Source organism: Scyliorhinus canicula, chromosome 6, assembly GCF_902713615.1.
Source record: "Scyliorhinus canicula chromosome 6, sScyCan1.1, whole genome shotgun sequence".
Lineage (NCBI taxonomy): Eukaryota > Metazoa > Chordata > Chondrichthyes > Carcharhiniformes > Scyliorhinidae > Scyliorhinus > Scyliorhinus canicula.
The window spans coordinates 201,032,646-201,045,911 of record NC_052151.1 but is presented as its reverse complement, the minus strand read 5'-3'; the positions used below and the strand labels follow the sequence as shown (position 1 = coordinate 201,045,911).

Sequence of the window (13,266 nt, the reverse complement as noted above, 5' to 3'; positions counted from 1 at the left end):
AGGATGTTTCCTCTTGTGGAAAAATCTAGAACTCCGGGGTCACAGTTAAAAATAAGGGGTCGACCATTTCAGACACAGATGAGGAGAAATGTTTTCCTTCAGAGGCTCGTGAGTCTCTGGAATTCTCTTCCTCAAAAGGCAGAGTCTTTGGATATTTTTAAGGCCGAGCTGGATAGATTCTTCATTAACATTGGGGGTGAAAGGTCATCCAGGGTCAGCGGGGATGTGGGGTCAAGGTTACAATCAGATCAGCCGTGATCTTATTGAATGTCGCAGCAGACCCGAGGGGCCGAGTGGCCGACTCCTGATCCTCATGTATATGTCGATCACCTTCAAGAGCAATTAGGTGTGCCAATAAATACTGGCGTTACTACAATACTCAGATCCGTTAATAAATAAAAGTTTGTGTGGCCGTGTACAAAGAGCTTTACTCTGTATCTAACCCCGTGCTGTACCTGTCCTGGGAGTGTTTGATGGGGACAGTGTAGTGGGAGCTTTACTCTGTATCTAACCCCGTGCTGTACCTGTCCTGGGAGTGTTTGATGGGGACAGTGTAGAAGGGAGCTTTACTCTGTATCTAACCCCGTGCTGTACCTGTCCTGGGAGTGTTTGATGGGGTCAGTGCAGAGGGAGCTTTACTCTGTATCTAACCCCGTGCTGTACCTGTCCTGGGAGTGTTTGATGGAGTCAGTGTAGAGGGAGCTTTACTCTGTATCTAACCCCGTGCTGTACCTGTCCTGTGAGTGTTTGATGGGGACAGTGGAGAGGGAGCTTTACTCTGTATCTAACCCCGTGCTGTACCTGTCCTGGGAGTGTTTGATGGGGACAGTGTGGAGGGAGCTTTACTCTGTATCTAACCCCGTGCTATACCTGTCCTGGGACTGTTTGATGGGGACAGTGTAGAGGGGGCTTTACTCTGTATCGAACCCCGTGCTGTACCTGTCCTGGGAATGATTGATGGGGACAGGGTAGAGGGAGCTTTACTCTGTATCTAATTTTGGTATTACAGAGGGAGAGACACTAGAAAATATTAGAAAAATTAAACTATTTATTTGCAGAAATTGATATTAGTTATATTTTCTTAGAAAATTAAGTACAGATTTAAAGCACGTTTTATACACACCTACGCACACACAACACACACATACAAGCAAGATGACAGGTGTTATCCACAGAGGCTGTCCACGCTGTCCACGATGTGCGGTTCTCCGGCTAAGATGCAGCTGTGATTGGTCTGGTGGAATAGGGCTTTTCTTCTGAATCAATGCCTGTTGATTTTGTGAGGATAGTGAGATGGGGAAAAACATTCCACTTAATTTTTTAAAAACTCGTCGCTGCAGTTAATCAACATACCAATCGGTGCCCAAACCAATCCAAATGCCATTGTCGCCCCACTCAGTCCAAATACAATCGTCGCCCCACTCAGTCCAAATACAATCATCGCTCGGCTCAGTCCAAATACAATCATCACTCAACTCAGTCCAAATACAATCATCACTCAACTCAGTCCAAATACAATCGTCGCCCAACTCAATCCAAATACAATCGTCACTCCACTCAGTCCAAATACAATCGTCGCTCCACTCAGTCCAAATACAATTGTCGCCCAAACCAGTCCAAATACAATCGTCGCTCCACTCAGTCCAAATACAATCGTCACTCCTCTCAGTCCAAATACAATCGTCGCTCCACTCATCCAAATACAATCGTCACCCAACTCAGTCGAAATATAATCGTCGCTCCACTCAATCCAAATACAATCGTTGCTCCACTCAGTCCAAATACAATTGTCACTCCACTCAATCCAAATACAATTGTCGCTCCTCTCAGTCCAAATACAATTGTCGCTCCTCTCAGTCCAAATACAATCGTCACTCCACTCAGTCCAAATACAATCGTCGCTCCACTCAGTCCAAATACAATCGTCGCTCCACTCAGTCCAAATACAATCGTCGCTCCACTCAGTCCAAATACAATTGTCGCCCAACTCAGTCCAAATACAATCGTCACTCTGCTCAATCCAAATACAATCGTCACTCCGCTCAATCCAAATAAAATTGTGGCCCAAGTCTGTCCAAATACAATCGTCGTCCAACCCAGTCCAAATACAATCGTCGCTCAACTCAGTCCAAATACAATTGTCGCCCAAACCAGTCCAAATACAATCGTCGCCCAACTCAGTCCAAATACAATCGTCGCTCCGCTCAATCCAAATACAATCGTCACTCCGCTCAATCCAAATAAAATTGTGGCCCAACTCTGTCCAAATACAATCGTCGTTCCACTCGGTTCAAATACAATCGTTGCCCCACTCAGTCCAAATACAATCGTCACTCCACTCAGTCCAAATACAATCGTCACTCCACTCATTCCAAATCCAATCGTCGCTCCACTCAGTCCAAATACAATAGTCGCCCAACTCAGTCCAAATACAATCGTCGCACAACTCAGTCCAAATACAATCGTCTCTCCACTCAATCCAAATACAATCGTCGCTCCACTCAATCCAAATACAATCGTCACTCCACTCAGTCCAAATACAATCGTCGCTCCACTCAATCCAAATACAATCGTCGCTCCACTCAATCCAAATACAATCGTCGCTCCACTCAATCCAAATACAATCATCGCTCCGCTCAGTCCAAATACAATCGTCGCTCCTCTCAATCCAAATACAATTGTCGCTCCTCTCAGTCCAAATACAATCGTCGCTCCACTCAGTCCAAATACAATCGTCGCTCAACTCAGTCCAAATACAATCGTCACTTCACTCAATCCAAATACAATTGTCGCTCCTCTCAGTCCAAATACAATCGTCACTCCTCTCAGTCCAAATACAATCGTCGCTCCACTCAGTCCAAATACAATCGTCACTCCACTCAGTCCAAATACAATTGTCGCCCAAACCAGTCCAAATACAATCGTCGCCCAACTCAGTCCAAATACAATCGTCACTCCGCTCAATCCAAATACAATCGTCACTCCGCTCAATCCAAATAAAATTGTGGCCCAACTCTGTCCAAATACAATCGTCGTCCAACCCAGTCCAAATACAATTGTCGCCCAAACCAGCCCAAATACAATCGTCGCCCAACTCAGTCCAAATACAATCGTCGCTCCGCTCAATCCAAATACAATCGTCACTCCGCTCAATCCAAATAAAATTGTGGCCCAACTCTGTCCAAATACAATCGTCGTTCCACTCGGTTCAAATACAATCGTTGCCCCACTCAGTCCAAATACAATCGTCACTCCACTCAGTCCAAATACAATCGTCACTCCACTCATTCCAAATACAATCGTCACTCCGCTCAGTCCAAATACAATAGTCGCCCAACTCAGTCCAAATACAATCGTCGCACAACTCAATCCAAATACAATCGTCGCTCCACTCAATCCAAATACAATCGTCGCTCCACTCAATCCAAATACAATCATCGCTCCGCTCAGTCCAAATACAATCGTCGCTCCACTCAATCCAAATACAATCGTCACTCCACTCAGTCCAAATACAATCGTCACTCCTCTCAGTCCAAATACAATCGTCACTCCACTCAGTCCAAATACAATCGTCACTCCTCTCAGTCCAAATACAATCGTCACTCAACTCAGTCCAAATACAATCGTCGCTCCCCTCAGTCCAAATACAATCGTCACCCAACTCAGTCGAAATATAATCGTCGCTCCACTCAATCCAAATACAATCGTCGCTCCACTCAATCCAAATACAATCGTCGCTCCACTCAATCCAAATACAATCGTCGCTCCACTCAGTCCAAATACAATCGTCGCTCCACTCAGTCCAAATACAATCGTCGCTCCACTCAATCCAAATACAATCGTCGCTCCACTCAATCCAAATACAATCGTCGCTCCACTCAGTCCAAATACAATCGTCACTCCACTCAGTCCAAATACAATCGTCACTTCACTCAATCCAAATACAATTGTCGCTCCTCTCAGTCCAAATACAATCGTCGCTCCACTCAGTCCAAATACAATCATCGCTCCACTCAGTCCAAATACAATCGTCCCTCCGCTCAGTCCAAATACAATCGTCGCCGAACTCAGTCCAAATACAATCGTCCCTCCACTCAGTCCAAATACAATCGTCACTCCACTCAGTCCAAATACAATCGTCCCTCCACTCAGTCCAAATACAATCGTCGCCGAACTCAGTCCAAATACAATCGTCGCCGAACTCAGTCCAAATACAATCGTCCCTCCGCTCAGTCCAAAGACAATCGTCACTCCGCTCAGTCCAAATACAATCGTCACTCCGCTCAGTCAAAATACAATCGTCCCTCCACTCAGTCAAAATACAATCGTCCCTCCACTCAGTCCAAATACAATCGTCGCTCCACTCAGTCCAAATACAATCGTCACTCCGCTCAGTCCAAATACAATCGTCGCTCCACTCAGTCCAAATACAATCGTCACTCCACTCAGTCCAAATACAATCGTCGCTCCACTCAATCCAAATACAATCGTCGCTCCACTCAGTCCAAATACAATCGTCGCTCCACTCAGTCCAAATACGATCGTCCCTCCACTCAGTCCAAATACAATCGTCACTCCACTGACTCCAAATACAATCGTCGCCGAACTCAGTCCAAATACGATCGTCACTCCACTCAATCCAAATACAATCGTCACTCCGCTACAGTCCAAAGACAATCTTCGCTCCACTCAATCCAAATACAATCGTCCCTGAACTCAATCCAAATACAATCGTCCCTGAACTCAATTCAAATACAATCGTCACCCCACTCAATTCAGATACAATCGTCGCTCCACTCAATCTAAATACAATCGTCGCTCAACTCAGTCCAAATACAATTGTCGCCCTAACCAGTCCAAATACAATCGTCGCCCAACTCAGTCCAAATACAATCGTCACTCCGCTCAATCCAAATACAATCGTCGCTCCACTCAATCCAAATACAATCGTCACTCCGCTCAGTCCAAATACAATCGTCACTCCGCTCAATCCAAATACAATCGTCACTCCGCTCAATCCAAATAAAATTGTGGCCCAACTCTGTCCAAATACAATCGTCGTTCCACTCGGTTCAAATACAATCGTTGCCCCACTCAGTCCAAATACAATCGTCACTCCACTCAGTCCAAATACAATCGTCACTCCACTCATTCCAAATACAATCGTCACTCCACTCAGTCCAAATACAATAGTCGCCGAACTCAGTCCAAATACAATCGTCGCACAACTCAGTCCAAATACAATCGTCACTCCACTCAATCCAAATACAATCGTCGCTCCACTCAATCCAAATACAATCGTCGCTCCACTCAATCCAAATACAATCATCGCTCCGCTCAGTCCAAATCCAATCGTCGCTCCACTCAATCCAAATACAATCGTCACTCCGCTCAGTCCAAATACAATCGTCACTCCGCTCAGTCCAAAGACAATCTTCGCTCCACTCAGTCCAAATACAATCGGCGCACAACTCAGTCAAAATACAATCGTCCCTCCACTCAGTCCAAATACAATCGTGACTCCACTCAGTCCAAATACAATCGTCGCTCCAGTCAGTCCAAATCCAATCGTCGCTCCAGTCAGTCCAAATCCAATCGTCGCTCCAGTCAGTCCAAATTCAATCATCGATCCACTCAGTCCAAATACAATCGTCACTCCACTGACTCCAAATACAATCGACGCTCCACTCAGTCCAAATACAATCGTCGCTCCACTCAGTCCAAATACAATCGTCGCTCCACTCAGTCCAAATACGATCGTCACTCCACTCAATCCAAATACAATCGTCACTCCGCTCAGTCCAAAGACAATCTTCGCTCCACTCAATCCAAATACAATCGTCCCTGAACTCAATTCAAATACAATCGTCACCCCACTCAATTCAGATACAATCGTCGCTCCACTCAATCTAAATACAATCGTCGCTCAACTCAGTCCAAATACAATTGTCGCCCAAACCAGTCCAAATACAATCGTCGCCCAACTCAGTCCAAATACAATCGTCACTCCGCTCAATCCAAATACAATCGTCACTCCGCTCAGTCCAAATAAAATTGTGGCCCAACTCTGTCCAAATACAATCGTCGTTCCACTCGGTTCAAATACAATCGTTGCCCCACTCAGTCCAAATACAATCGTCACTCCACTCAGTCCAAATACAATCGTCACTCCACTCATTCCAAATACAATCGTCACTCCACTCAGTCCAAATACAATAGTCGCCGAACTCAGTCCAAATACAATCGTCGCACAACTCAGTCCAAATACAATCGTCACTCCACTCAATCCAAATACAATCGTCGCTCCACTCAATCCAAATACAATCGTCGCTCCACTCAATCCAAATACAATCATCGCTCCGCTCAGTCCAAATCCAATCGTCGCTCCACTCAATCCAAATACAATCGTGACTCCACTCAGTCCAAATACAATCGTCGCTCCAGTCAGTCCAAATCCAATCGTCGCTCCAGTCAGTCCAAATCCAATCGTCGCTCCACTCAATCCAAATACAATCGTCACTCCACTCAGTCCAAATACAATCGTCACTCCACTGACTCCAAATACAATCGACGCTCCACTCAGTCCAAATACAATCGTCGCTCCACTCAGTCCAAATACAATCGTCGCTCCACTCAGTCCAAATACGATCGTCACTCCACTCAATCCAAATACAATCGTCACTCCGCTCAGTCCAAAGACAATCTTCGCTCCACTCAATCCAAATACAATCGTCCCTGAACTCAATTCAAATACAATCGTCACCCCACTCAATTCAGATACAATCGTCGCTCCACTCAATCTAAATACAATCGTCGCTCAACTCAGTCCAAATACAATTGTCGCCCAAACCAGTCCAAATACAATCGTCGCCCAACTCAGTCCAAATACAATCGTCACTCCGCTCAATCCAAATAAAATTGTGGCCCAACTCTGTCCAAATACAATCGTCGTTCCACTCGGTTCAAATACAATCGTTGCCCCACTCAGTCCAAATACAATCGTCGCTCCACTCAGTCCAAATACAATAGTCGCCGAACTCAGTCCAAATACAATCGTCGCACAACTCAGTCCAAATACAATCGTCACTCCACTCAATCCAAATACAATCGTCGCTCCACTCAATCCAAATACAATCATCGCTCCGCTCAGTCCAAATCCAATCGTCGCTCCACTCAATCCAAATACAATCGTCACTCCACTCAGTCCAAATACAATCGTCGCTCCACTCTATCCAAATACAATCGTCGCTCCACTCAGTCCAAATACAATCGTCACTCCACTCAGTCCAAATACAATCGGCGAACAACTCAGTCAAAATACAATCGTGGCTCCACTCAGTCCAAATACAATTGTTACTCCACTCAGTCCAAATACAATCGTCGCCGAACTCAGTCCAAATACAATCGTCCCTCCACTCAATCCAAATACAATCGTCGTTCCACTCAATCCAAATACAATCGTCCCTCCACTCAGTCCAAATACAATCGTCGCTCCACTGACTCCAAATACAATCGTCGTTCCACTCAGTCCAAATTCAATCGTCGCTCCGCTCAGTCCAAATACAATCGTCGCTCCACTCAATCCAAATACAATCGTCACTCCACTCAGTCCAAATACAATCGTCACTCCACTCAGTCCAAATACAATCGTCACTCCACTCAGTCCAAATACAATCGTCGCTCCACTCAGTCCAAATACAATCGTCGCTCCACTCAATCCAAATACAATCGTCGCTCCACTCAATCCAAATACAATCGTCACTCCACTCAGTCCAAATACAATCGTCACTCCACTCAGTCCAAATACAATCGTCACTCCACTCAGTCCAAATACAATCGTCGCTCCACTCAGTCCAAATACAATCGTCGCTCCACTCAATCCAAATACAATCGTCACTCCACTCAGTCCAAATACAATCGTCGCTCCACTCAATCCAAATACAATCGTCGCTCCACTCAGTCCAAATACAATCGTCACTCCACTCAGTCAAAATACAATCGTGGCTCCACTCAGTCCAAATACAATTGTTACTCCACTCAGTCCAAATACAATCGTCGCCGAACTCAGTCCAAATACAATCGTCCCTCCACTCAATCCAAATACAATCGTCGCTCCACTCAGTCCAAATACAATCGTCCCTCCACTCAATCCAAATACAATCGTCACTCCACTCAGTCCAAATTCAATCGTCGCTCCGCTCAGTCCAAATACAATCGTCCCTCCACTCAATCCAAATACAATCGTCGCTCCACTGACTCCAAATACAATCGTCGTTCCACTCAGTCCAAATTCAATCGTCGCTCCGCTCAGTCCAAATACAATCGTCGCTCCACTCAATCCAAATACAATCGTCACTCCACTCAGTCCAAATACAATCGTCACTCCACTCAGTCCAAATACAATCGTCACTCCACTCAGTCCAAATACAATCGTCGCTCCACTCAGTCCAAATACAATCGTCGCTCCACTGACTCCAAATACAATCGACGCTCCACTCAGTTCAAATACAATCGTCGCTCCACTCAGTCCAAATACAATCGTCGCTCCTCTCAGTCAAAATACAATCGTCACTCCACTCAATCCAAATACAATCGTCACTCCGCTCAGTCCAAAGACAATCTTCGCTCCACTCAATCCAAATACAATCGTCCCTGAACTCAATTCAAATACAATCGTCACCCCACTCAATTCAGATACAATCGTCGCTCCACTCAATCTAAATACAATCGTCCCTGAACTCAATTCAAATACAATCGTCACCCCACTCAATTCAGATACAATCGTCGCTCCACTCAATCTAAATACAATCGTCACTGAACTCAATTCAAATACAATCGTCACTCCGCTCAGTCCAAAGACAATCGTCGCTCCACTCAATCTAAATATAATCGTCACTGAACTCAATTCAAATACAATCGTCGCCCCACTCAGTCCAAATACAATCGTCGCTCCACTCAGTCCAAATACAATCATCGCCCAACTCAATCCAAATACAATAGTCGCTCCACTCCGTCCAAATACAATCGTCGCTCAACTCAATTCAAATACAATCGTCACTCCACTGAATTCAAATGCAAAAATCACCCCTCCAGTTAAATACAAGCATAGTCCCACTCAATTCCTACACAAGAATATCCTCCACACCATTTCATTACAAATATTTGAATATAAAATTGTCCAACTCATCCTATTTCTGAGGGAGAAGGGAGTTGATTGGGGCTGAGCTGTGTAGCGTCACCTCATTTAATATCCTGCCCATTTTCACTCACTTTCTGACAGATTGAGTTGCAATTCGGATGTCCACTCTGCTCGCCCACCACGGAACATTCCTGTACCCATTTATTTCCCTCCACCATAAACACACCAACACACACACACACACACACTAGACACGTTCAAACCACTACCAAGGCGCAAGATGTAGAGGGCAACAGCTCGAGGTCAGTGTTCATGCCTCCCTCCCTCTTCCCAAATATTCCGAGTGTCTTCTGATCGATCGAGCAGCATCCTGGACTCTCAGCCGTATCAGAGGGTGTCACGTGCCCCTCGAGGTCCCGCTTACCCCAGCCTCTGCCCCCTTTGGTTTCCGGCCTTGAGGCACCCGCTGACTCTTGCTGCTGGGATCTGGCCCAATGTCAACGGTGATGTTGGTGAACAACGGCATTTGCTGACGGCTCAGGGTGATGTAGGACAGGGAGTTCATCCCGTCCTGCCTCCACGATCTCCGGGTCCTGAAGAGAAGGTCAAACCTGAGAGTGAGAGACGGGGAGACGGGGAGGGACAGAGAGTCACAGGGAGAGAGTGAGAGCGCGCGACAGGGATGGAGGGACGAAGAGGACAGGGAGGAACAGAGAGAAGGAGAGGGACAGGCAGAGAAAGAGAAATTGAGAAACACAGAATGACAGATAAAGAGAGAGTTAGGAAGAATGAGAGAGAGAGTGTGGCACAGAGAAAAAGAGATAGAGTGACAGACAGACAGAGAGAGAGAACATTGTTAGTGGGTAATTAATTTTCCCCTCATCCAGCGACTCTGGGGTACAGATTTGCCAATGGTAGATCCTGTACCAGGTGTGCAATGGAAAAATCCAATGGAAGCTCACCTCACCTCGGGCTATCAGTAAATCAATCAACTCACAAGATATAGCTGGCATTTCCACATCCCAGACAGTGACCCAGCCTGACTGAGGCCTGCCCCCCAACATATCCCCACCCCGACACCTGTCTGAAGGCCCCACCCCCCGACAACCTCTCTGATGGCCCCTCCCTACATCTCTCTGAAGGCCCCACCCCCCCGACAACCTCTCTGATGGCCCCTCCCTACATCTCTCTGAAGGCCCCACCCCCCCGACAACCTCTCTGATGGCCCATCCTCCCAGCACCTCACCTCTGAAGTACCCCAATCAATGCCCCTGATGCCCCCCATTTCACTGCCCATGTGATGGCCCCCCCTCCCCTCATTATCCCTCTGATGGCCCCCCTCCCCTCATTGTCACTCCGGTTGCCCCCCCGTCCCTCGCCAGGAGGCCCCCTTCCCTCCCCTCATTGTCCCTCCAATGGCCTCCCCCTCATCACCCCTCCAATGGCCTCCCCTCCCCTCATTGTCCTCTGATGGCCCCCTCCCTTAATGGCCCCACTGAAGAACTGCACCCCAAACGCCCCATCCCCTGCCCCGAACCGGTGCTATGTCTTTTCGTCCGACGTCATTTCGTCCAACGACACTTTGTCCACGTCTTTTGGTCCAACGTCTTTTTGTCCGCCCGTCTTTTGGTCCAACGTCACTTCGTCCAATTATCCAATTACAAATTAACTCCGTATAAAACCATTCAATTGATAAAATGCAAGTACAATACAGCAAGTGAATTTAGTTGCTAAAATGCAAGTAATTGATAAAATGCAAGTAAAATGCAAGTTGAAAAATGCAGTTTAAAAATCTGAAATTGCAGTTAAAAAATCTAAAAGTTTACTAATAATTTTTTTGTCTAAGACTTTTTGTAACTTGACTTTTTGTAACTTGTACCACTCCACTCCACTCCACTATTTGATAGACGATGAAGAAATACCTGCTGAATTCATCGTTTACTTGACTTGACTTACATAGGCATTGTGAGAGGACGTGGTGCCAGACGAAGGAGTGAAACACCTACATTCCCGACAGCTGTATGGAATGTTAATCAGCGTGTTCTACAAGATCTACCGAGAACAAATAATGCTGCTGAGGGGTTTCATTCTGCCATAAAGCGTTCGGCGGGTGGAGCTCATTTGAATATCTGGAGGTTAATCAAAACTCTGAAGGAAGAGGAAGGGTTCATAATAGGCAAAAAGGCTCAAATTCTTCGGGGAGATCAGTCGACTTCATGTACGCGATATAAGAAAATAACTGAACGCATCAAAAGATTGGCCGTTGAATATGATTCTACAACAAAAATTGATTTCTTGAGGAATGTTGCTTACAATTTACATCAATTTTAAGTAATTTCGGGAATTTGAAGTAATTAGTAAACTTTTAGATTTTTTAACTGCATTTTTAGATTTTAAAACTGCATTTTTCAACTTGCATTTTACTTGCATTTTATCAATTACTTGCATTTTAGCAACTAAATTCACTTGCTGTATTGTACTTGCATTTTATCAATTAAATGGTTTTATACGGAGTTAATTTGTAATTGGATAATTGGACGAAGTGACGTTGGACCAAAAGACGGGCGGACAAAAAGACGTTGGACCAAAAGACGTGGACAAAATGTCGTTGGACGAAGTGACGTCGGACGAAAAGACGCGACACGCCCCGAACCACCCCATTCCCACCCTGAACCGCCCCATCCCCCGCCCTGAACCGCCCCATCCCCCGCCCTGAACCGCCCCATCCCCCGCCCTGAACCGTCCCAACCCCTGCCCTGAACCGCCCCATCCCCCGCCCTGAACCGCCCCATCCCCCGCCCTGAACCGCCCCATCCCCTGCCCTGAACCGCCCCATCCCCCGCCCCGAACCGCCCCATCCCCCGCCCTGAACCGCCCCATCCCCCGCCCTGAACCGTCCCATCCCCCGCCCTGAAGCGCCCCATCCCCCGCCCTGAACCGCCCCATCCCCCGTCCTGAACTGCCCCACCCCCCCGCCCCGAACTGCCCCATCCCCCGCCCCCAACTGCCCCATCCCCCGTCCTGAACCGTCCCATCCCCCGCCCTGAACCGCCCCATCCCCTGCCCTGAACCGTCCCATCCCCCGCCCTGAAGCGCCCCATCCCCCGCCCTGAACCGTCCCATCCCCCGCCCTGAACCGCCCCATCCCCTGCCCTGAACCGCCCCACCCCCCGCCCTGAACCGCCCCATCCCCCGGCCTGAACCACCCCATCCCCCGCCCTGAACCGTCCCACCCCCCTCCCCGAACCGCCCAATCCCCCGCCCTGAACCGCCCCATCCCCCGCCCTGAACCGCCCCATCCCCCGCCCTGAACCGCCCCATCCCCCACCCTGACCTACCTTTTTGGATTCTCCTCATTTCCCCGATCCAGTTTGTGTTTGATCATTTTGTACCGTCCCAGTGAGAGGGGTGGGCGGGAAATCCTCATCCCAGCCAACTGCAGCCTGTGGAGGTGAGGAATGAGGTCAGTGTATTTGTTTCACTATGGCGGGATAGAGGGATGTGAGGAGGGGGAGAGGGACTACAGAGAGTGTGGAGTGGAGAGGGGGAGAGGAGAGGGGAGAGGGATCAGAGAGAGAGTGGGAGCGGAGAGGGGACGAGAGCGGAGGGGGAGAAGGACCATAGAGAGAGTTGGAGCAGAAAAGAGGAGGGGGAAGGGGGGAGGGGGAGAGAAGAGGGGGAAGGGGGAGGGGGAGAGAGGAGGGGAGGGGGAGAGAGGAGGGCGAGGTGGAGGGGGAGATGAGGGGCAGGGGAGAGAGGATGGGGAGAGGGGAGTGGGGGAGAGGGGAGTGGGTGAGAGGAGGTGGGGCAGAGTGGGGAGTTAGGGGGAGGGGGTGATGTTGGGGGAGGTGTGCTGTGGGGGGAGGTGTGGGACGGGGGGAGGTGTGGGGCGAGGGGGAGGAATGGGGCGAGGGGGGAGATATGGGGTGAGGGGGGAGGTATGGGGCAAGGGAGGGGGAGGTATGGGGCGAGGGGAGGTATGGGGCGAGGGAGGGAGGGGGGTATGGGGCGAGGGAGGGAGGGGGGTATGGGGCGAGGGAGGGGGGAGGTATGGGGCGAGGGAGGGGGAGGTATGGGGCGAGGGGGGAGGTATGGGGCAAGGGAGGGGGGAGGTGTGGGGCGAGGGG

At 48.4% G+C, this 13,266-nt stretch overlaps 1 protein-coding gene across 2 annotated transcripts; it reads right to left on the bottom strand.

Moving 5' to 3' along the window:
* Positions 1-1,028: 1,028 nt before the first annotated feature.
* On the bottom strand, positions 1,029-12,689 carry LOC119967794 (beta-1,4-galactosyltransferase 3-like). 2 transcript variants are annotated; one of them, XM_038800794.1, is made up of 3 exons: positions 12,478-12,689; positions 9,564-9,732; positions 1,029-1,268 (listed from the first exon to the last, which is right to left on the bottom strand). In XM_038800794.1, the coding sequence occupies exons 1-3, from the start codon at positions 12,564-12,566 to the stop codon at positions 1,068-1,070; spliced, it is 459 nt and encodes a 152-aa protein (XP_038656722.1). In that variant the 5' UTR covers positions 12,567-12,689; the 3' UTR covers positions 1,029-1,067. The 2 variants fall into 2 exon arrangements, with proteins under 2 accessions (XP_038656722.1, XP_038656721.1); XM_038800793.1 differs by having other exon boundaries at positions 9,564-9,750; positions 12,478-12,679.
* Positions 12,690-13,266: the final 577 nt, after the last annotated feature.